General features: G+C 34.9%; 1 protein-coding gene across 1 annotated transcript; it reads right to left on the reverse strand.

Moving 5' to 3' along the window:
• Window positions 1–2,309: 2,309 nt before the first annotated feature.
• Window positions 2,310–25,464, reverse strand: LOC114328919 (motile sperm domain-containing protein 1-like). Its single transcript, XM_050659495.1, has 4 exons — window positions 25,221–25,464; window positions 24,999–25,162; window positions 22,817–22,953; window positions 2,310–2,672 (listed from the first exon to the last, which is right to left on the reverse strand). The coding sequence occupies exons 1-4, from the start codon at window positions 25,351–25,353 to the stop codon at window positions 2,471–2,473; spliced, it is 636 nt and encodes a 211-aa protein (XP_050515452.1). The 5' UTR covers window positions 25,354–25,464; the 3' UTR covers window positions 2,310–2,470.
• Between the last annotated feature and the right edge of the window lie 991 nt (window positions 25,465–26,455).

The following is a 26,455-nucleotide window of genomic DNA, read 5'->3' on the forward strand; positions in this document are numbered from 1 at the left end:
GAAGACGAGAGGGAAGGAATTCTACACTTTGCAATTCACATCCCCCGTCTGCAGCCGGCAAAATTCCAACTGAAAGATGCACCTGGTTACTCTACGGAGTAATACGAAAATAAAATAAAAATGTGTACCATTTTTATTCGGTTGCGATGCGAAGGCAAACCAATCTTACTTTTTAATTAGAATACGTAGTGCAGTCCAGTTCCTTTAACCAGTTCAATTTAAAAATCTTTTAGTGATTTTTAATATTTTTCAATATTATTAATTTACTATTAGGATTGAAAACTTGCTTCGTCTTTCAATTGCCAGATGGCGCTAGCCACCTATTATCATCCATTTGGTTGCGATGTGTTGTAAAACCTCTCGATGCAATTTAGTTGGATTATGTAGAACAGTGCCTACGTTTCTTCTGATGAAGCTCCAATAAGAGCAGAAAATCGCGGTTAAAGGAACTGGACTGCACTCCGTATTCTAATTAAAAAGTAAGATTGGTTTGCCTTCGCATCGCAACCGAATAAAAATGGTACACATTTTTATTTTATTTTCGTATTACTCCGTAGAGTAACCACGTGCATCTTTCAGTTGGAATTTTGCCGGCTGCAGACGGGGGATGTGAATTGCAAAGTGTAGAATTCCTTCCCTCTCGTCTTCACTGCAGCATCCATATGACTTGCAAATTATAGAAGTCTTGGAGGTGTTACCATGAAAATGTACCAATAAGTTTTCAATTTAAAAATCTTTTAGTGATTTTTAATATTTTTCAATATTATTAATTTACTATTAGGATTGAAAACTTGCTTCGTCTATTATTTTGAATTCAGTAGTTGTTCCTCCTGGTCTAAAACCTCCCTGGTATTCTTCGATCACTTTGTTATCATATTTCATATACTTACTTTTCTTAATTATTTTAGTATTTTATAGACTACAGTGGAACCCCGATATTTCATCAGACAAACATTTCAACAATAAAAATGTAATATCTGTTGCAAGATAATTCGGATGGAATTCCCCAGATTATTTTGTGCTTGATATCGGCCCAGTCTCTTAATCTGGGGAATTCCATCCGAATTATATTGCAAAGCATAGTATGTAATATAATATTTGAGAGATAATGTGTATTTGTGTAATTTGAACTATGTATACGACAGTAAAAAATGACTCATAGCACACGGCGGCGGCGGCAGAGCGACGGTCATTGTCTCGGATTTATCGGAAACAACAGGCACCTGTTATTCCTTTATTTATTTTAAACTGTCTTAGTATTGTTTAAAAAAGACTATTTAAAAAATTCTTTTTTAAACAATGGTCTTAGTTTTCACTGTTCATAACATCGTTCCGATTGTGATTGTATTGTGTGTAGTACAGTCTTGTATTGTTTGCTTCCGTTTGCTTAAGTTTGTGTTTGCGTGTTTTTAATAATTTAGATGTGTAGTTCATGTTATTTCAATTACAACGGAGTTTATCTGTAAGTATACCGTATTTTATTAATTTTTACCATATTCACCGGCTAACCCGGATTTTCGATAACCCGGATCGACCGCGATCCCGATTAATCCGAGTTATCGAGGTTCCACTGTACTTCTAATAGTGATGGGTATACCTCTATTATAGTCTTCGCACTATATTTTGTCGCCTTTTTTTATAGATAGGGCAAATAAGAACTCTATTAAATTGTTTCGGCATGTCTTCCTTTTGCCGAACTATTAATGTAAAGCGGAATATTCTTTCTTTTAGTCTTTCGTTGCATTCCTTAAAAATCTCAGATAGAATACCACTTTTTCCTGTTAATTATTTCTTAAGTATTTTATTATTATTTCTTTGACTTCATTCAAAGTTGGTTCCTCGCACGTACCTTCTTCATCTTCTTGCCAAATCTTATTTGCCTCTAGTTCCTCTTGTTGGTCTGTATTTAAAATATCTTAGAAGTATTTTGGCCATTGGTTAGTTTTTCTATTGTTTATCCTAGAAGTAAACCTTCTTTGTTTCTGTAATAGTTTGTATTATTCTTTTTCTTTTCTCTGGATCTTTTAACTTCTTGGTAAACATTTTTTAGCTCTTTGTTTATGTAGGTTTCTACTATGTTTAGTTTTTTCACATAGTTTTCTCTGTCCCTTTGTAGTTTTGTTTCTTCTTGTCAAAGAAGAAAAAGGCAAATTATCATTATTATCCTCTGTAAATGGTTTCATCATAATTTAGCTTCACTTAAAATTTGAAAGTTATTATTATTTAATCGTTTTACAATGAAACAAAAATCTTGTCAATAAACAATTTATTACACAAAATCTTAAATATATACAAAATGAAAAAACTGCGAGATTTTACGTTTTATTATAAAATGATTTAAACTGAATAACAAAAAATAAACCATTATTTATTTACAGTAAAAAACACACCACTTGAACACATGTTGCATCATTCATATTAAAAACACCTTATATACAACACCATATATACCAAGAGCAACCATATGATATTATGCTCGAAAAATAACCATCGTAACCAATCCTAAGACATATGCCAACACCAACTTAAAATTGACGCTAATATGAAAATGAGCGGGAATACTAGACGGCTTCGGCGTTTCTTCTTGAGTTGGTAACAGCATAGTTATCACACAAACTAATCCTATCACTATCGACAAAATGTAGTTTGTCGAATTTATCGCTGGCAGTGTCCTAAAACAAAATATAGACTGTTTGGAAAAGTATTTAGTACATCTTTGTTATTTTGTTTTAAACAAATGTGACCTACAGAATTATAGACCTATATCGTTGCTCAGTCAAGTATACAAACTATTTATCTATTGGATCTATTGTTTGTTTTTTAACCAAGAGGAGTGATTCAAATTTACCGCGCCGTAATGCTTGTTTCTAATTGGTCAAACCGCAGGCAAGTTTACTCCATTGTTATTAAATTTTGACACTAATGACATTTATGAAATTTTGACATTTCTGTCATTTTATAGGTTAATTAAGTATATCGGCGATTTTTTGTATTTTCTGCATTATTCCTTTAATTTTTAGATTTTAAGTCTACTTTTATATAAAAACAGTTGTTTTTAGAACTCTTTAGCGATGTGTTAGTATAATATAATATGTATGGATTACCATCGAAAGCTGATATGATCAACGAAAAAAGAAGATGAATTTGGTGACTTTTCTAGTAAGTAACTTCCTTGGGTGTGAATCTGTCTTTTTAGTTTACTCCTCTTGGTAAAAAAATCAATAGTACATCAGACCATCTGCTGAGATGATTGACCAATGAGAACATTGATAGCGAACGCAAATGAATACCAATAGGGCTTTTCATTCACAGTCATTTGTTTCGAGCTTCTGTCATGTGTCACATAATGTTAATATATCTACGTCATACGTTATTGATATATACCAATGATACAAACAAGATACAAACCAAAGACGTATGACGTAGATATATTAATATTATGTGACACATGACAGAAGCTCGAAACAAATGACAATCGATGAAAAGCCCTGTTACCCGTATTTCTTACCTTCGTAGACTATGAAAATGCGTTTGATACTATCGAGATGTGAGCTATAGAACAAGCTATTAATAATTGTAGAATAGATTCGAGATATAGACAACTAGAGTCCTTCTCAGAGGCACTTTTCATTGCGTCACAAGTAACAGAAAAAAAGGTAAGTCCGTGATAATACACATTTATAACATTTATTCTAACATGACATTTTAGTTAAATCTGACAGTTGTCAGAATCGTAATCAGTCAAATATGAAAAGGGTACCTATTGCAGTATAACCCTTTTATTTGCAATTTGGTATAAAAACAAATCAATTGTGTTTATTGTATTTATAAAATGGTATTTTCTTTGATTTGTATAGTTTTATAAATTGTACAGATTATAGTCGTACCTATATACACTCCTGGCCAAAAAAATCAGGACACCTTAAAAATGGGTCATTTTTGATGTCTCGAATCTCCTAAACCTGTTGTCCGATTTTAGTGATTTTATTAATATGTTATAGCTTTATTCTCTAAGAATATGGATGTAGTAATAGTGTTGCTGAACAGGTAAATGTCATTGTATACCGGGTGTAACAATAATACTGTGTTTTTTCCTGAAAGTGCGTAACACCCTGTGGAATATTCTAGCATTTAAAAAATATTGAAATTAAAACTCAAACTAGCCCTAGCCTTTCTTAACATTCTGCTTTTTGACTCATTCACTTATGTTGGATAATGAAAAAGTTAGGTACTTTGACAACTAGCCATGTTCTTCATCAATACAGGGTGTTTCTAAATAAGTGCGACAAACTTTAAGGGTTAATTCTGCATGAAAAAATAATGACAGTTTGCTTTATAAACATATGTCCGCAAATGCTTCGTTTCCGAGATACGGGATGTTGAATTTTTTCTTACAAAATGACGATTTATTTATTGCTCTAAAACCGGTTGAGATATGCAAATGAAATTTTTTAGGATTTAAGAGGTAGTTATTTCACATTTTTTGACATACAAATAAAAAATTTATATTTGCCATTGGCGTGCATACAGGTAATATGACCGGGTAATATGACCCGTATGCACGCCAATGGTGAATATAAAATACATAATTGTATGTAAAAAGGTTTTAACATACATAATTGTATGTAAAAAGGTTTTAACATACATAATTGTATGTTAAAACCCACCAAATTTCATTTGCATATCTCAACCGGTTTTAGAGCAATAAATAAATCGTCAGTGTGTAAGAAAAAATTCAACATCCGGTATCTCGGAAACGAAGCATTTGCAGACATATGTTTATAAATCAAACGGTCTGCAAATGTCCCGTTTTTTTTTACCAGGAGTGTATAATTCGTAAATCATTTTTTGTTCGATTATAGCGCCATCTATCAACAACTAGAATAAATGTTATAAATGAGTATAATCAGCGACATAGGTACCATTTTTCTGTCACTTTCAACTTTATGCGTTAGAAAGAAATCGAAAAACTGTGACGCACTGAAAGATGCCTCTGAGAAAGAGCATAATACATAACATATATGAAAATGCAACTATGATAGTACAACTAGACGAAAATACAAATCCCATTCCCATTAAGAGAGGCGTGAGACAAGGAGACGTAATATCACCAAAACTTTTCAACCTAGCCCTAGAAGACGTCTTCAAAACTACAAATTGGTCAACCTTTGTCATTAACGTTAATGACAACAATTCGAGGAACTGCAAATTATGATGGAGGAACTCGCAGGCAGCTCCCAATACGTCGGCCTAAAAATGAATATGAGAAACACAAAAATAATGATAAACACAGATGACCCCAGACGTATAAATAAATGGCAGTGTAAAAACGTATAGTTTTTGATATGAAATTGAAAATAAAACAAAACGTTTACGAATAAATATACCTTTGTTAAAATGAAAAAGAATAATTCTATTATAGATACTTTTATCGTATACTTTTCATTTCATTTTTATCAGTCACGGCGTTAAAATAATATTAGGTAGCACTTTTGTACAGGACAACAAACAATAAGACATTGTTCTTTGGCTTTAAACAATCGCTTCTATATACAGAACAACGTCTGGAAGCAAAAAAATATTAAATTGTTAGTTCATTTATGTGCTGCATACTCTGTGTGAAACAACAGTTCTGAAAGAACGAATAGAAATAAAATATTTTTTTTCTATTTAGTTAGTAAGTCGTATTTATACTTTAGAAGAAATGGCATAGAAATCAAAACAAAATAAATATAAAGATTTATATGATGCAGTTCAGAAAGCATACCCCGCCAAATCTTGGTCCAATGCTATTTAAATGCATTCATTTTTTTCGAATACTAAGAAAACTAATAAAGATTTTTGAAAAATTTAAAAGCAGATTAAAAGACTGCAATATTGCCGAGGGCCAAAAGTTCCTGAAAACATCTATAATGTTTATTTTAATAAGTTACAGAAGTGAAAAAAAAAGAGAAAAGAGATTCATTTCAAATATTTCATTCAAAAGAAACCTTTTGTTTATTCTAAGGGACTTTCAACCCTCGGTAATAATATAATCTTTTATTCTGCGTTTAAATTTTTCAAATATATTTATTAGTTTTCTCAGGATTCGAAAAAAAATTAATGCATTTAAATAGCATTGGACCAAGATTTTACGCCTACCCCCTCATATTTGATTAAAAAAAACAGAAATAATATTGATTTTTTTAAATCAATGAAAGGGGGGTCGTGAGTTGCAACGACGAAGGGGGGAGGGTATTAAAAAGTTAAAAATTTTTACGACGTAGTTTATGGATGCTCCCAAACTCTTCTGCATCGCGATGTCAAACGACGCGCGTTACGTCGCTTTCCGAAATACCAACGAGCTTACATACTGAATCGCTACCCGCCAATTTATATACTCACGGACAAAAATAATACATGCGCATGTGGAATGAAATTTTTTGTGCTCCTATCCTTAGGCCCCTGTATCATAAGAATAGGATTTCTTTTCCGAGTGCGATATTTTAAAGTATCATATAAATGCTATAATCGGATTTAAGTCTGATCTGGGCTATATACTGGCCAGTATAATTTTTAAATTGAATCTCATCAAGGTAAGTATTCACTATGCTAACGGCATGAAGACTTGCATTAGCACCAGTATGTCGTATCCAATATGACTTTCAAATGGCAAAACATGATCTTCTAAAATGTTTTCAATGTACATAAGTAGATAGACAACCTGCGTTCTGGCACATCCCCTAAATCGCAACCCTTAAATATTAATAAATGCCAAACGGCTTAACGTAGGATGACGTGTGACGTATCGTTGGAAAGGGGATGAAAAAGGGGGTTGAATGCAGTATGTGGCGTGCGCATCGGAATATGCCAAAAGGGCATTACGTCATATCTTCGTTTCTATTGGTCCGATTTTGACGTAAGAGGGCTCGTCGGAACGGGGAGGGGGTAACGAATAAGTTGAGACAAAAAAACAAAGATGGCGCCAGTGCCAAAAGGGCATTACGTCATATCTTCTTTTCTATTGGTCCGATTTTGACGTAAGAGGGCTCGTCGGAACGTGCAGGGGGTAACGAATAAGTTGAGACAAAAAACAAAGATGGCGGCAGTGCCAAAACGGCATTACAGCATATCTTTGTTGCTATTGGTCCGATTGTGACGTATGGAGTGTCAAATGAAAGCGGCGGTGACACAGAAGCCAACTGTCAATTCTTCTTCTTCTTTTCGTTTGTCAATTATTCTTCATTGTGTTGAGCTAGTGTCACTTCTTCTTCTTTTCGTTTGTCAATTCTTCTTCTTTTCCGTATAGTGCCTAACAGAACGTGACATTCGACATCTTTGTTGTCATTGGTCCGATTTTGACGTATGGGGTGTCAAATGAAAGCGGTAACGACACAGAAGCCAACTGTCAATTCTTCTTCTGTCAACGTTCAATATTAACTGTCAATTCTTCTTCTTTTCCGTATAGTGCCTAACAGAACGTGACATTTGACGTATGACGTGACATTTATATGACATTGTTCAGTTTTCCGTCCGACATTTGACGCAGAACGTGGCATTTATGAGACATTGTGACACTGAACATGTTCAGTATTGATATGAATCCCACCGAGTACATACATAGGGTTATGGAATTTCAAACTAAACTTAATCAGTTAAATAAAGATATTAAATCATATGAGGATATAAAACAAATTAAAAGACATTTCGATAGTCTGCATATTGAGGACAAAACGTGGAAGCCTGAAGAGTTGAATTTACAGCAGCAGCAGCAAGGTCTTTACGCTTTTAGAAAACTACCACAAGCTACATATCCATTGAGACGTATTCAGCCTACACCATGGGTGCCAGCAACAACACCAGCGAGTATGTGAAAAGTGAAATAGACAATGTCTTTGCAATGTCTTGTGTAATATTAGCATCTATATTTATCTTAATTATAAAAATTATGTTTGAAATTGTAAAGAGAAAATTTGAATCTTCATGTAATATAAGACTTGATCAGTAAATAAGGTGTTTAAATAAAAAAGCAAAAATCTCTCTCTAAAAATATTTATTTATACATAGAAAAATTACAATGGTAATATTGTATAAGAAAACCAGTGACGTAGACGATCCACATTTCTTTCTGTACACGAAAATAGTCCAACGGCGTGACAGGGGTTTGTAGCAGGACCAACGTTTCCAGTAGCAAGAGGCGTGCCATCAAACTTGCAAACATCAATAATAAGGGGAAAAACTCCAAAAATGTGACATTTCTTGCTTAAAAATTCTGCTTTTTGTTCTCCTCGAACGTATATGTAATCGGCTGCATACAACAACTTGGTTTCTAGTATTTCATTTATTTTGGACAATTCTACTGCTCCATCAGAATATCGAATGCCAAGCAGTTTTTTCTCCACGTATGATGCTGTCTTCTTATCATCATTACTTAGCGCATCGAATGGTTTCGGAGGTAAAAAGATATAATGACTTCGTTTAAAACCTATTTCGATGGTAAGTTCTTTGGGAACAAACCACCCGTCCACAGCGAATCCCTGAATATCTACGAATGCTACTCTCATGATGACTGCTCTTGTACTACTGACACTTTATGCGTCTAATTTAGACTTTTTACAATTTCGGTAAGTGGGTAGTACTCCATTACGCAGTCGTGAATTATAATGCAGTAGGCCTTGGTATTTTCGGGAAAACCATTATGTGCTTCAATATCGAGTTTTACGTCAACAGTGGATGCTTTCATGCTTTCTTCTTGTTTTGAACAGTCGATGACGAACAATGCACGATTCTTAAAAGCTGAGAAATCGAGTAGAGGTCGCTTTTGTTGGGAATGTACGTAGCTGGGATAAAATTCGGTATAGTTGAAATAGGCCTCGTTGTAGTCAGTTTTGCTGAAATCCAACTGCATTCTCTCGTTTGGCCAATATTCTCCATTTAAGGATAATCTAATACTTTGGATGCTAACATTGTCAAATAAGGTAGGATCAGCTGTAATCGTGTTACGTTTGCCTGTTTGAAAGAAAACAATGACATAACGTGGTCTTTCAACTGATGTGCTAGTTTTAACGGCCCAAACTTCACGCCTAGCCCCTTTGGTAATGGTAGGCAATTCGTGCAATTCCCACTTTCTAAATGGAATAACTATAGGTTGATCTTGTTGAATGGACTTCATTAGTTCTAGTTTAATTTCGTCATTTGGAAATATGTGCTTCACTCTGAGTTCAATGTTGGTGATGTTAATCTTTGCTTTTGTAGTTTCATCAGTAATAATTAAACAATCGTTGTCGTTTCGAGCTCGAACTAGTCTTATTGTTTGACGACCACACGTAATCATTGGATAATCGTTGAAAATGTTAAAAATATGCTTAAGAGGTATCTGTATGTTGAATGAATTATCTGCATCGTGTAGAATGGGATCATTAGGGTAATTCCAACCCGCCATAACCATATAATGGGAATCTTCTTGATTGTAACACGTCATGGCACGTACAGCACTTACGATACCAGGATCCCGCACTGTTTCCATCTCCCGTGCGCTTTCGCTGTACGTACACGAATCGAAAAGAAAAGCACCCACATTGTTGGCTAGTTTGACTACGCCAGATCCTTCTTTATCGACGAGTGATCCTTTAATGCACAACAAGGTTTCGCTCATTGCAAAAAACGAGTCAACTTGATTAATGCTAAATTCTACAATATCATTACAGTTGAATGATTTGATGAATGGTGCATAAGTTCGGTATTCGGCCTTTCGAATCGACTCATCAAACATTGGCTTACGATAAATATCAAATATTGGAGGCATTACGATGTTGTCTGAACATTCTTGTTTTTCATACATTGTTGTAATTTTTTAGTTTAAAACCAAGTGATTGTAAAAACAATTTTTTTGCGAACGTAAGAGGTTTCCGCTTCGACACAACTAATGGTGTTCTTTTAATATGATGTTGTCGCTTGGACGGCTGCACAACTAATGGTGTCCTTTGAGCAGTAGATGACCTTATTACTAGTCCCATTTCCCTCTTGATCTAAGTTCCAGCACCAATGTGCTCTCTTCTCCTCTAAAGTTTACAGGTCGTCCTTCTTGATCGAGAGCCAAGACAGTGATATTGGTAAGTTCACGCTGCGACACAACGGGTAAATACAACAAATTGTGAGGAGTTTCGTCAATTGCGTACCCAGGATTTGATTGTATGACAAATTCGTAGATCGTATGAGCAGGTCTGTTACCGTCGAAGGCTCCAGTACTAATGTTACATTCAAAGCGTATGCTAGATACTTTAATAATCCTAACAGGTAGATTCGAAGTATGTATCCGTCCAGGATTGAGTATTGCCGGAGAAAATCCCAATACTGTACCAAGGCTATCAGGTTGCTTAAACGAAATCCTATATTTGCTAAATATTTGACACTGCAACGTGTTGTGGTTAGGTTTTAGACTAAATATCGATTCTGGTTTAAGCTCATTGTCAGCACCCAGTTTCTTTTGTATGTATTCTTCAATATCGGCAATTTCATAACATCCATCGGGAAAAGCAAAGTTTTGCCATTTGTTTTTGTCATTGCAATAATAAAACTTGTTATTTTCAATGTTTGGTATACTGTTGTAGGAATGGAAGGCACGAAGAGCTATTTCGTAATCTTTTTTCGGATCCAACACGAATGGTGTGGGTGGTTGAAATGAAAATGTATAAGTGGTACTAACTACTCTCAACAACTGCGACATGATGACTGATTCAAGTCGATAGATTAATAGATTATATATATATATATATATATATATATATATATATATATATATATATATATATATATATATATATATATATAGGTGAATAAACACCATTTTTTTTCACATATTTTTTATTTGTTCTAAAGCAAGTTTACATAAATGACAAGATGCTTGAGAATCGGGTGGTCCATCCCAGTGAGTCCTCCAATCTGGTCTGTTGTAATGTACGAAGCACGGAAGTAGTATCTGCAAGTTAAATTCTCCTCGATATTCCCCAGGCAATTTATGCCATACACTTAACAATTCTGAAGGTCTAACAGTCCGTATAATATACTCTAGCGGTATGTGTTTTAGTTCTTCTTCACTATATTCTGTAAAACATTTTTCGCGAAACATATGGGACATAAGCAATCTACTACTGTCCATTATATAAAAACTTTAAGCATAAATGCCCACAAACGATTTGATTGTAAGTTTGATACTGGTGATTATTGTAGAAAATTCTGGCACGTGCACCCAGATATTTCACAAGTTCTTTGGTCGGCTTCAAATTACCAAATGAATCGAAATATTCCGCGTCGTTGTTTATCTTTCTATATGCTACCCAATGTGTTCCGTTATGCGCGGACACATCCAAGTTAACTATTGCACATTCTCGTTGTCGAGGACCGTCTCTAGGCAGAGCGTCATTCATGAAAACTCCTCGAAAATGTGGTATGTTAAGTATTTTCGCGTAATGTGCAATGTCCAAGTCATACAGCGGACGATTGGGCAGCTTTATTGGAAGTTTTTTTTCAAATACAAGCCGAATCCGCCTCTGGGTTTCTTACGTAGGTACAGGCCTGAACCGATATGTTCCATTGCCTTATTATGACGTATATCCTCTTCCAATTTCTTTTGGGCATTTTTTGCGTCGACCACAGTTTTTGCCACCCCCGCAGCACCACCCGCTAAAGCCCCCAATGCCGAAAGACCAGCAAAGAGAGGTATGAGTGGTAGGAAACCTCCAGATTTTAGTGGTAATACGCGAGGAACGTCAATTTCTTTTCGGCCGCCAAGTCTTTTGATTATGGATTTTGCAATTCGTACAGCAGTCAAAGCAGTATTGTGTAACGATGCTCCTCTCTTCATGGACTTTGCAATTTTTGAGACAACATCGCGATTGAAAGAGTAACGCCCCTTTCTTCCACGACGTAACTGACATCCCATTCCCAATTTTCTTTTCGTCTTCATTCCACCGGTTACAAGTAAGGCAGCAGTTTTTTCACCAAAGCTAGCGTCTTTCGACTTGAATCGCTCCCAGGCTCTATTTTCCAATTCCTTATCGGCCTTGTGACGTTCTTCGAGAGATGAATGTTGCGAGTAAGCGATATCGTGTTGTTTACAAGCTGCGTCTAATGGATTAATGCCTGGATCTCCACGTGCAAGACGTTTTTGTAGTTTTGTTCCAGTTATAAAGAACGTATTTTTTTACTTATAAAACACAACAAAATTGTCGCAAAGTTACTTACGTCCACAGTACTGATAACCGCCAGGAATATGTAGCTCAAATGGCAGTTTATTAATTAAAGAGTTCACGAGACCTCCTCCTTCGACGACCAACATTGGACTGATGCCATGCAAGTGATGACATCTATAATATATTGCCGTACTTATGTACTACACTTGCCACACGATGAAGATCGTTCAACAAGAGCAGACGTTGCCAATTGATAATCTGGACATTGTCCAGAAAGTGACAGTCAGTAAACATGGTAAATTGCTACCAAACTCATTTAGAGCCATTATTTGCGGTCCAAGTGGGTGCGGAAAAACGAATGTCATGCTATCACTTTTATTTAATCCGAATGGCGCCAAATTCAAAAATGTCTATGTTTATTCGAAATCCCTCTTTCAACCGAAATACCAACTACTGCAAGATGTAATAGCCCAAGTCAAAGGTGTTGGGTACTTTCCATACAAAGACAATGAAGAAATTATCAGTCCAGATGAAGCACAACCAAACTCAATTTTTTTATTTGACGATGTTGCATGTGATGGCCAACAGAAGATTCGCGAGTATTATTCCATGTGCAGACATAAAGATATTGATGCCGCTTATTTATGTCAAACATATTCAAAAATACCGAAGCAGCTAATAAGAGACAATTGTAACATGATTGTATTATTCAAGCAGGACGAGATAAATTTGAAGCATATATTTGATGAACACGTATCGCCAGACATGTCGTTTGATGAATTTAAAAAACTCTGTTCAGAATGTTGGACGACAGACCGCTATGGTACTTTGGTCATTATGAAAGATTTTCCCCTTAACAATGGCCGATACCGCAAAGGATTTGATAAATATATAAAATTGTAAGTTGATGTATTGTTTAGTCGTCAACAAGATGTCTTATGATGCGGTCGCCATTGCCATTCGCAAGAAGAAAATTGCCGAATTGGCTAGATCAATTCGCAAAAAATATTTGGCATTGAAATTAGGCAAGACAGAACAAGATGAGTCACTAAATAAACTTTTTAAACCAATCTCGAAACCTCTCAAGGATATTGCGCAATCATCAAAAACGTTGCATCATGCTATCGATAACAAGTTTAGACAAGTTAAAAAAGAAGATGTGAAAAAGGAAGAAGTAGGACTAAAAAAAGAGCCGAATATAGCAGAAAATCGTACACCAACACCACCAGTATCATTTATTAGTGATGGAGATGTGTTTGAAAACAACGATGAAGAAGATGAAGAATATGAAGATAGCATAGAAACACACCAATCGCACGATAACGAAACCGAACAAGTAATGTTTGATCCTGATAATATTTCTGAAGATGCTTTCAACGAATATATGGAGCAATATCCTCCGATGAGTCATGAGTATATAAAAGAATTTTGGATGAAGTCTGATAAAATCGATAAAAACTATGGACCTATTTACAATGATTTGTTGGGCTGGACGTGGGGTAAACGACGAATAAAGTTTAACAAAGACGGTGCCATAGAGGTTATGGATGACGCCAAAAATGGTCAAGGAGGATCGGTGCAGGAGACGCCTGGACTATATCACCTTATTTTCTATGATAATCCTGATCCTGAATACTACAATGAAGAAGATAAAAATTTATACAAAACGTTATTAGAGAAAACCGAAGTTCATCTGAATTCAATAGGCCGCCTTAAAGGTTCAAGTGGAGACAAATATCATTATATTATTAAGCCATTGTTTAGACCTGCATCTACATCAACGGTAGCAAAGAAACCGTCACAGTCTACATCAACGATAGTTCAGAATCTGTCACAGTCTACATTAACGGTATCACAGAATCCGTCACAGATAAATACTCGATCTACTACATCATCAGCACTAAAGCAACCACCACATAGTCGTTTACCAACTCGTTCAACATCATCTCAATCAGCGTCTCCACAGCTACCTTCGCCAGCTGCATCCTCCAAAGGATCAGGGCTTATCGATGACTCTCGTTTGATTTACAGTGAAACACCTAGGGAATATATTTACTGGGACGACCCAAATGAATTGGTAGAGCGTCTTCAACTCTTGGTGGCTTCGAAAGACGCCGGCAACACATCTCTCGACAACGAAATTGTAGCCATCATCAATGAACTAAAAGAAGCTAATATAATAGAGTAACTGGGAATGACAATATCATTTCCATTATGAGTGTCGACAAATTCGGTCATCATTCTCGTGGTGGTGGTGGTAGCGCTCAAAAGGTGACGCGAGTTACATTTCCACATACTTCTGACGGAAATATTAATGCTGAAAATGTGAAAATTTGCAATGTCAAGGACCCATCAGAAAATGGTGATGCTGCAACGAAAAAATACGTCGATGCACAAATAAATGAGTTGCGTAACATACAGTCACCATTAATTCAAACACATGGTGAGTTGTTGATGAAAAAAACTGGGGAGATAGAAGGCTTAGCCATCGGACTAAATGAAGTAAGAGAAGAGCTCCATAAAACCACAGTTCCACTTCTCGAGCAAAAGTTGCAGAAAATAATGAAAAATGATTTGAATACACTAAAAAAGGATACGGAGAATAATGTAAATAAGTTGTTGCAGCAAAAAACTCGTGATATAAAGAATTTAACCATGGAACTAAACGAAGTAAGAAAAGAGCTTCATAAAACCACAGTTCCACTTCTCGAGCAAAAGTTACAAAAAATATTCAAAGATGATTTGAATACACTAAAAAAGGATACGGATAAGAATATAAAATCGGCTGCAGAAACCATTGCACATGCGATATACGATATGAAGATGGAAAAGAAGATAAAAGAAATGAACGCGGCATTGCAGGATGTAGTAGACAACCTTCATTCGATGAATATAGATACCCGCCTAACAGCAATTGAAAGTCGTTTATAAAAATGTCTAAAGAAAAGGAACAGGTGGTGTATGAGTTGCATAAACCAGCACGAAAAAATTATCCTCGTCGACGAACAATAATCAAAGGAATCGATGACTTGTGGCAGATGGATTTGGCTGAAATGCGTCCTTATGCGCACCAAAATAAAAATTACAAACTAATACTAGTTGTAATTGATTGTTTTTCAAAATTTGTTTGGACACGCCCTCTAAAGAACAAAACAGGTGAGGAAATTACTCGGGCATTTTCGGATATTCTCGCCCATACTCAACGAGTTCCGAAAAACCTACAATCTGATCAGGGAACCGAATTTTACAACAGAAAATTTCAAAATTTAATGAAAAAACACGAAATTAATCATTACAGTACCTACACGGTTAAGAAGGCTGCCATTTGTGAAAGAGTTATTAGAACGTTGAAAGCAAAGTTGTACAAGTATTTCAGTTTACATGGATCATACAAATGGTTAGATGCACTACCTACAGTCATGAGGAATACAACAATACAAAGCACAGTAAAACAGGATACAAGCCATCTCATGTCAACAAATCCAACGAAAAAGCCATTTTAAACAAAAGTTATAGTCATTTAAAGATTGCTGGTCCACGAAGATTTAAAGTTGGCGACATTGTACGTATATCAAAGGCAAAACATTTCTTTGAAAAGGCCTACACGCCCAATTGGACTACAGAATTATTTAGAATTGTACAAGTTAAGATAACGAATCCTATAACGTATTTGCTCGAAGACATGCAAGGTACACCGATTAGCGGCGGGTTTTACGAAGAAGAATTACAGAAAACAAAAAATCCCGACATTTACTTGGTTGAAAAAGTACTTAGACGAAAAGGCAATAAGATGTATGTTAAATGGTTAGGATTGGATAGCAAACACAACAGCTGGATTACTAGTTCAGATGTAGTTTAAGGATCTATATTTCGATACGCCACGTAGACATACATTTTTTAGAAAATGCTGACAATTACACGCAAAGAGTGGGGGATTGAAAAAGTATAAATTCTCTCAGCAACCATCCGTCACATTCAGTTTGAGTTTCTCCAACCGACTTGTGTATTCAGTTGCAACAGCAGTAATATGGCTTCTCAAGATAGCGGATACGAAAGTGAAGAGACAATTATCTACGACGCTGAATTAGATCGAGTACTGGAAAAATATGAAGAAGCTGCCAAAGATGAGCCATATTATCTATTGGAAACTACATATCCAATAGGATGTTTTCACATAAAAATTGGTCTATCTCCAGCTCGACAGTTTTCTCCATCCATTATTCTGTACCAACATGGTAAATGTACAAGAATCAGTTTAAACACATTCGAGTGGACTACCCTAATTGAGATGTTTATACAAATTATGGAAGAATTTTTCATACCACCTTTGCCCGCCTGTTCCGATGAGTATGATCCAATCGAATTTGAGTGTGGTGATTTTTGCAAACTAAGACAATTGGTAATGGAAAATGTAAAGTTCCTGACTATCGAGAAACATGGAATCGAATATTATTTATGTGATGATGATGTAAGCCAGATCCTGAGAGCAAACATTGATTTAGTGTCTCAACGAGTGTCGTTATTGGACAATTTACAGTTTTTTTCGTATTATAGAAATGTTGTATACTTTATTCAGCAAAATTGTCATAAGAGTAACAGTTTATATAGTCGACTTCACGCTTTAACTGCGTTTTGTGGAATTTTTCCAGATACTTTGTTAAGTCAAGCTTTGAATGAATATGTATGGTATTATAGCAATAAAGTTGTAAATGATTTGGATAATTGTTAATAAATAATATTAATAAAATGTTGTCTTTTATTTTTTGACTTTAGAGAGTGTAACAGAGGTTATCAGAGGTCAGCAGAGGGTAGCAGAGCGCAGCAGAGGGTAACAGAGGGTAGCAGAGGGTCACAGAGGATAACAGAGGCTAGCAGAGGGTCACAGAGGATAACAGAGGCTAGCAGAGGGTACCAGAGACGTACAGACGTCATCAGAGACAAGCTAACAGAAGGCACAGACGATCACAGAGCGGTATAAGGGGTCAGCAGAGTGTAGCAGAGCGGAGCAGAAGGTAATAGAGATTAGCAGACGGTAGCAGAGCGCAGCAGAGGATAGCAAGTCGAATGTCACGTCATTCACGTTCAAATGTCACGTTCTGCTTCGAACTTAACGTCATTCACGTCACGTCATTTACGTCCTACGTCACATGTCACGTCATTCACGTCACGTCATTCACGTTCTGCGTCGAATTTCACGTCATTCACGTCCTACGTCGAATGTCACATATCTACGTCAAATGTCACGTTCTGCGTCGAATTTCACGTCATTCACGTCCTACGTCACGTTCTGCGTCAAATGTCGGACGGAAAACTGAACAATGTCATATAAATGTCACGTCATACGTCAAATGTCACGTTCTGTTAGGCACTATACGGAAAAGAAGAAGAATTGACAGTTAATATTGAACGTTGACAGAAGAAGAATTGACAGTTGGCTTCTGTGTCATTACCGCTTTCATTTGACACCCCATACGTCAAAATCGGACCAATGACAACAAAGATGTCGAATGTCACATATCTACGTCAAATGTCACGTTCTGCGTCGAATGTCAGCGCTTTGCCACGTCACACATAAATGTCACGTCATACGTCAAATGTCACGTTCTGTTAGGCACTATACGGAAAAGAAGAATTGACAGTTAATATTGAACGTTGACAGAAGAAGAATTGACAGTTGGCTTCTGTGTCGCCGCCGCTTTCACAGAAGAAGAATTGACAGTTGGCTTCTGTGTCGTTACCGCTTTCATTTGACACCCCATACGTCAAAATCGGACCAATGACAACAAAGATGTCGAATGTCACGTTCTGTTAGGCACTATACGGAAAAGAAGAAGAATTGACAAACGAAAAGAAGAAGAAGAATTGACAGTTGGCTTCTGTGTCACCACCGCTTTTATTTGACACCCCATACGTCAAAATCGGACCAATAGCAACAAAGATATGCTGTAATGCCGTTTTGGCACTGCCGCCATCTTTGTTTTTTGTCTCAACTTATTCGTTACTCCCTCCCCGTTCTGACGAGCCCTCTTACGTCAAAATCGGACCAATAGCAACGAAGATATGCTGTAATGCCGTTTTGGCAATGCCGCCATCTTTGTTTTTTGTCTCAACTTATTCGTTACCCCCTCCCCGTTCCGACGAGCCCTCTTACGTCAAAATCGGACCAATAGAAAAGAAGATATGACGTAATGCCCTTTTGGCATATTCCGATGCGCACGCCACATACTGCATTCAACCCCCTTTTTCATCCCCTTTCCAACGATACGTCACACGTCATCCTACGTTAAGCCGTTTGGCATTTATTAATATTTAAGGGTTGCGATTTAGGGGATGTGCCAGAACGCAGGTTGTCTATCTACTTACATATCGCCGGTCCGGAATAAGAATGACGTAACTGCAAAAAGCCAAATTTCTCAGGAGAGCAAAAATAGTTATTTATGAAACAGTTCGTGAAGTATGCTTTTTGCGAACGCACGCGATTTTTAGAGCACGAGCGACAACGGAGCGAGTGCTATACATCGCGTAAGTTCGCAAAAAGTACTTCACACACAGTTTCATACAATATTTTATCTACGATAAACAAATAAAAAAAAACCGTAACTCTTCGTCACTGGAATTCATTTCTATTCTACAATTTTTAGAACTTTGACATTTAAAAATCCTAACTACTTTCAAACCACAAAACTGTCAAAAAATGACCGCTGGTATAAATGGTATTGAAAAACGAAGTTATAGCCTCTAAAACATTGCTATCATTTATAAGCTTGTATATTTCAGTTGGAATTTCATCAGGACCAGTCGCTCTGCCATCTTTTGATGATTGTATGGCTTTTATGACCTCAGAGCGTGTTATTAGGCTGAAAACTTGGAATATTTGAGGTATTATACCGTATAACGAGTATATTATAACAGGGGTCGTTTTTTTTAGTTTTCATCCCTTCATTAGGCGGTGAATTACTTAAAAAATATCGTTATACAGGGTGTTTCATTAAGAATGCCCAATTTGATTTGTAGATTCTAGACCTCAAAATATTAGGATTTAACCCAAATCACTTAAATAAAATGTGGCTCGTTACAGAGTTACAGGGTGTTTTATTTAAAAATTTAAAAAATATTTTTGCTCATTGGTTTAAAACTATTTGACGTATCCTTTTCATACTTGGCAAAAAGTGTGGGTACTGTACACCCTATAAAATTATGTTAAACAATCGTTTCTGCCTATTACCAGAGGCGTACGACAGGGGACAGTGAATGGTTGAGCCTTCCCAAATTCTACGCTACTGGCGGAAATGCCATTTTAGCACAATTTTTCGATTCTACAATACTATCTATGTAAATAACATACACTTCATTCGCAACGATAAAGTCATCAGTTTTCGAGATATTTGAAGTTAAACATGTAACGGCACAGATATTTAATTAATGTATTGTGCCGCTTAATTTTAAACTTCAAGTATCTCTATTACCAATGATTTTATCGTTAAGACTGAAGAGTATATTATCCATTATTAATGATAAAATCATAAGTTTTCTCGAGATATTTTAAAATTAAGCGACACAATACATTATTCAAAATATCTGTGCCGTTACTTGTTAAAGTTCAAATATCTCGAAAACGAATAATTTTATCGTTAGGTGTGAGGAGTATGTTATTTACATGGCGAGTATTGGAGAATCGAAAAATTGCGCTAAAATGGAAATTCCGCCAGTGGAGTAGGAATTGGAAAGGGTCAACCCCTCACTGTCCCCTATCTCGTACGCCTCTGGGACTAACTAGAAACGGATATTTAACATAATTTGTACCTACACTGTCTGTCAAGTATGAGAAGGATACGTAGAATAGTTTTAAAATACTGAGCATAGTTTTTAAATTTTTAAATAACACACTCTGTAACTCTGTAAGGAGCCATATTTTATTTAAGTGATTTTGGTTAAATCTTAATATTTCGAGGTCTAGAATCTACAACTCAGACATTGGACATTCTTAATGAAGCACCCTGTATATATATTTTTAACAGTGTTATGAGTGGTAAGAAATACTCAATACTTTTAGAAAAAAAAACACAGTATTATTGGTACACCCGGTATACAATGACATCTTACCCGTCTAGCAACAATATTATTACGGAAATATTGTTAATGAATAAGGCTATAACATATTAAATAACTTAAATCGGACAAGAGGTTTAGGAAATTCGAGACATCAAAAATGTCCCATTTTACAGGTGGTGCGTAAATTTTGCTGCTTAGTGTATTAATATACACGGATTATGCGACAGATTATGACGGAAGCTCGAAACAAATGAGAAGCGTTGAAAACCCCTATAACGTATCTGCGCGTAGAGCTAACAATTTTTGATGAATTCGCGCACATTTACATTTACTCCAAATCCCAACATTTTTCCCAATCGCGCCTAAAGAAATATAACTTCAATAAATTGTTAATATAGCTATTTATAAAACTAATGTACAATATATTCTCTATTAAGCAAAAACACTACTTCATCAAAACTAAAATCTCTTTTCGCAACCCCAACAAATATCATGTGTTTGACATACATATATGTAAACAATACGTACGAATGCAATTAATTCAGACTAAACGCGCGCAGCGCTCGATGCAATGCGCCATGTACTCAGTTGCGCAGTTTTCCGCAGTTTGTGTTATATATTTTTTTATTCCTTACATTGTAATCTTACATCTAGTGAAGGATTTAACGTGGCACAAGATGGCACAATAAACGTAATACGCTGTCAAACATTAATTTTATCAAAAATTGTATAGGTTTTTAGACAGCCGATTATATCAAAATTATAATCACCTTTCCGTGAAGCTAACTATATCATTTTAATCTTTAAAGTATGTATTTTTATCTCCAATAATTACTTTTACATTAGCTATCCACATAAATGAAGTAATAATCAAAGTAAAAGGCATATTCTGAGGATTTAAATTTGATGTATAAAATTATATTGAATTTTGTACTTTTGATCATTAATACATCTGGCCCTAACAAACTTAAAAAATCAATTTTTGCTGAAAAGTTGCATCATGAGTAGTACAAACAAACCCCTTAATTTCGGCATTCTCAGATTTATTTTTTTTTTACTTTCGATCACGTTTCCTTCAATTTTGAACACTGTGCGTCGTAGTTAGTAATATCGGGAGGTGAACTACTCCTATCGTCTTCGAATAGGTTCGTGACGTAATTTTCCCATTCTTTAAGTTTGTCCTCTACTTCAAATATTACTTTACCATGTTCATCCTGTAGCAATGCAGTTTGTGTCTTATTGAAGATACCAGCCGCTTCTTTCACTTTTTTATACATGTTAAACGTGTCGTATCTGTTTTCAAGTTCTTCAATGTCATGGCACTGTTTGGCTAGATGTTGACTCTTTGCTTCTCGTATTTTGCGTCGAATTTCTTTTTGTATGCTGTTATAAAGTGTTTCGTTGTTTTTCGCTAGTCGCTGTTGTTCCATCAAATCCAATAGGTCATCTGTCATCCAAGCCTGCTTTTTTAGCTTTGGCCTGCCTTGTAAATTTCTCACGCAGATTTCTTTTACTGTTGTTACGATTTTATTTAAGCCCTCATCGACATTTTCACCAATATTTTTCCAAATAAAATTTTCGTTCAGTTGTCTTTGAACTGATTCCTTAACTTTCTCGTCTTGTAATTGGGCTGTATCAATATTTTTGCGAGACTTCTTTTTGATCACCTTTTTTAATTTTAATTGGGTTACAGCTACTATATGATTGTGATCAGACCCAATGTCAGCACCTGGATAAGTTTTAACTGATTTGATGCAGTTTCTAAATCGATGAACGGTTTGATGCAGTTCTAATGGAGAACGTTATTTGGAGTGATGAATCTAAGTTTGAGGTCTATGTTGGCTATACACGAAGTAAGAAAAGATTTACTGAAGTTACATAAGGCAGTATACCATTATGACCAATAGTCAGCTCTTCTTAAACCACTTCTTACAGAACCAAAAAAGAAACTGATTTTTATAGACAAAAGGGCACTGAAAATAGGTTCAACGTGAATGGGAAACGTTATTTGGATTGATGAATCTAAGTTTGAGGCCTATGTTGGCTATACACGAAGTTAGGAAAGATTTACTGAAGTTATATAAGGCAGGATACCATTATGACCAATAGTCAGATCTATCTGATCACTGTTACAACCGCTGGCAAAATTTCTAGCGGACCAACTACAACCATACGCAGAGAAAACGGACTCTTATGTTAAGAACACAAGCCATGTTATCGAGAGTGTAAAGAACGCTACTATCGATGATAAACATTATACTTAATAGATTTTGCAAAATCCAAAAAAGTATTGCCTTTTTGTTGTATCATATTTTTCTTTAAGCCAATATTTTGGAAATAACTTATTTTTTATACATTTTCAATACCTTCCTCTTAAAGAGGAAGGTATCCTCTTACTGAAATTACATATAAATCAGATCCGAATCAGAAATATTTGCATTTGCAATTTTTTTTATTCTTATTTTCACATCTGGTTTTATTTTCCAGTGTTGTATTTTCCTAGTGTACAATATATAAAAATTTTCCAGCTTGTTGACTCTGGATTCAACTATGGACTAACAGAATTATTTCGTAAATCTAAATTGAAAACTTGCCTATTTGTCATATAGATTCTTTGTTCATCTGTTGTACTTCTGTCAGAATGGGGTAAATTTTGAAAGTCACCATCATTGGAAATGTTGTCTCTTTCACCAGGCATTAGCATGGCTTCAATATCTCTTTTACCAAGGAGCTATAAACAAAATACAAATAAGAAAAAATAATAGTCATTAGAATGGTTTAGTCAGTTTGCTAAACTCAGACACAACTGGCTAGTGATTTTAGTAAGTAATTTTGACAATTTGGTAAAATTGGCAAAAAAATAATTACTAAATAGTTAATAATTACTAAATAGTAACTGGAACGCTAAATTGAACGCTAGTTTACAATGCGCCAAAGTTTGTGAGAAGGGTGACTTTAACGTTATAAATAAAAAATTATAGAAGATACAGATTTTATTTTAGAAAATTCTTTATATAAGGTTTTTTTTGTAAAATTTTCTGAATTTTTCAATGGTCAAGTCAGTTTTGTTCTAAAATTTATATTTTCAGAGTTATTTAAAAAAACATCAAACTTCGTAGTTCATTTGTTTAATAAAAAATGAAGCACCCACTTCTCAAGTAGAACTTTTTGATATGTTGTTTATTAAACATTTCTAAATGAAATTACAAAAAGTTCTGTCTTGTTTGATTTTTTCCGAAGTGAAAATCTATACGCATTCCCCTATAAGTTAAACAAGGATAAACAACATGTGACGAAAAACAAAATATGTCAAATATGTCAAAAAATGTCATATGAAAACAGGAGGTGACCCTAAAAAAGGTTTTTCATTGCTCCTACAAAAATCATGTAAAAGCAGATAGGAGGTATTGTCACATCACTGACGATATACACTACTCCAAAAAATTAATGCACCACCTTAAAAATGGGCCATTTTTTATGTCTTAAATTTCGTAAACCTGTTGTCCAATTTAAGTAATTTTTTAATATAATTTTATTCTTTAAGAATATCGCTGTAATAATATTGTTGCTAGACAGGTAAATTGTCATTGTATACTGGGTGTAGCAATCAAACTGTGATTTTTTCTCAAAGTTCGCATCACCCTGTGGAATATTCTAGCATTTATAAAATACTGAAATTACAACCCAACTATAGCCTTGCTTTCGTAACATTCTACATGAAAAAGAAATGACAGTTTGCTTTATAAACATATGCTAAACAAATGCTTCGTTTCCGAAATACAGGATATTGAATTTTTTTTACAAACTGATGATTTATTTATTACTCTAAAACCAGTTGAGATAAATGCAAATGAAATTTGGTGGGTTTTAAGAGGTAGTTATTGAGCATTTTTTGGCATACAATTAAAAATTTTATATTCACCATTGGTGTGCATACTGGTAATATGATCCATATGCTTGCCAATGGAGAACATAAAATTCTTAATTGTATGTCAAAAAATGTACCTCTAAAAACCTACCAAATATCCTGTATCTCAGAAACGAAGCATTTGTGAACATATGTTTATAAAGCAAACTGTCATTATTTTTTATGCAGAAATACCCCTTAAAGTTTGTTGCACTTATTTAGAAACACTGTGTATTGATGAAGGACATGGCTAGTTGTTAAAGTACCTAAATTTTTTATTATCCAACCTACACGAATGAATCAAAAACCAGTATGTTAAGAAAACATGAGGCTATAATTGGGTTTTAATTTTAGTATTTTATAAATGCTAGAATATTCCACAGGGTGATGCGAACTTTGAGAAAAAAATCGCAGTTTGATTGGTACACCCGCTATAAAGTGACGTTTAACCTGTCTAGCAACAATATTATTACAGCGTTATTGTTAAAGAATAAAGCTATACCTAACATATTAAAAAATCAATTAAATCGGACAACAGGGTTAGGAAATTTGAGACATAAAAATGGCCCATTTTTAAGGTGGTACGTTAATTTATTGCAGTAGTGTAGAAAATGTTTTACATAATTAGAATCCTCAAAAATCTCTTATTTCTAATAAAAGTATTAATTTTGTTAATTATAAACATTTTTTAAAAGCTAAACTACTGAGTTTTTTAACATTATACTAATTATACAACTTCTAATGAATCTTATTAAATACTTAGTATTGTGTACAAAAACATTAAGTAACTGTTTACCATTTTTCTACAAATTAAGCTTTAATTAGGTGTATAGACTTTAACCACTGATAAATTATTTATTAGACTTTACCTGCTTGGTAGCATGATCCTGCATAGATATCCTGAATTTATCCACAACATTACAATTAGATATGATAGGTGCTGTATGTCGAATCACAATATCAACTAACATTTGAGGTCCTATACTTCCTTCTGGATCTATCACTGCATACTTGTTTGGAGAAGTAGAAAGCACTGAAATATTACAATTACTTTTGGTCTATTATAATTGTATTAATTTTAAGGTAATTACCTTTAAATCGCACTGGGAAGTCATATGGATTGTACAGAGTCAACAATTGTTTGTGTGTAGATTTAGTACTTAAATAAAATTTTAAAGAATTAGGAAACACGAACACTGGAATTTTTTGGATATTTAAACTCATTCTGTATTGCTACAACACTTTGGAGCTTATGCTGACCAACTCATTGTTTAACAAATTTATAAATGCTGGTATTGACGTCAATCAGCTGGCTGTGCTGTACCAACGAACTGTCAAAACAACATAGAGGTATATATTACAATGAACTGTCAATACCATGTCAATACGGATGGAATAGGCACAAAGACAACTAATGCAGCCACGATACAAGAGAGAGGTCCTAGAGAGAGACAGACAAGGTGGTGGAAACTTTGACAGGCCGTGTAATTTGAGTTGCCTATATCAACTTAAATCGGGGAAATATAAAAGTCTAAATATAAAAGTAACATAAAAACATAATCAAGGACTTCTTCACTTTGTATAAAACAGTCACTAATTTAGTATTTAAATAGTTTTAAAATTATTTAACTCCCAAATACTTTAGGAAAGTAGGTATTTGTTTTGATAAATACAAATATCAATTCTGAAAAGTATCTAAACACCAAGTATGGCACTGTGTACTCTATTTATCCCCTAAATACAAAAAAGTGGTTAAATTTTGAAATATGTACTGCCAATCAGCATTAGGCCTTAGCCAAGTGAAAATATTCAACGAACTGTAAATACTGATTCAATCGGGTCCATTTATATAGGCAACTCAAATTACACGGCCTGTCAAATTCTCCACCACCTTGTCTGTCTCTCTCTAGGACCTCTCTCTTGCATGTTGGTGTCAATCTTGCTTCACTATTTGAATGGGACATGGCCACAAACCATACATACTCATAGACGTTTCACGTCCATGTTAATCTTTCGGATCGAATTAACGCCATCTCTTGATTGGAATGGGAACTAAATTGACAAATTTTAGTTACGTGATAATTTCAAATTATAAATTTTGCGGGATTTTTGATGAAATTTCGCAGGAAATTAAAAAAACAAGAGAGAGAATTCAATGTTTTATTCCATATTTTACTGAAAACTTCAAATTTGTTTTCAAAATGCTAAACACTACTGCTATGTGTCACATGAAAGTACTGAGGTGTATGGAGTTGACTGAAAATTTTTGAAAGAATCTTGTAGGATGATTGTTTAGATAAATATTACCTTATAATCTTTTACAAAC

This window comes from Diabrotica virgifera, chromosome 8, assembly GCF_917563875.1.
Source record: "Diabrotica virgifera virgifera chromosome 8, PGI_DIABVI_V3a".
Classification (NCBI taxonomy): Eukaryota; Metazoa; Arthropoda; class Insecta; order Coleoptera; family Chrysomelidae; genus Diabrotica; species Diabrotica virgifera.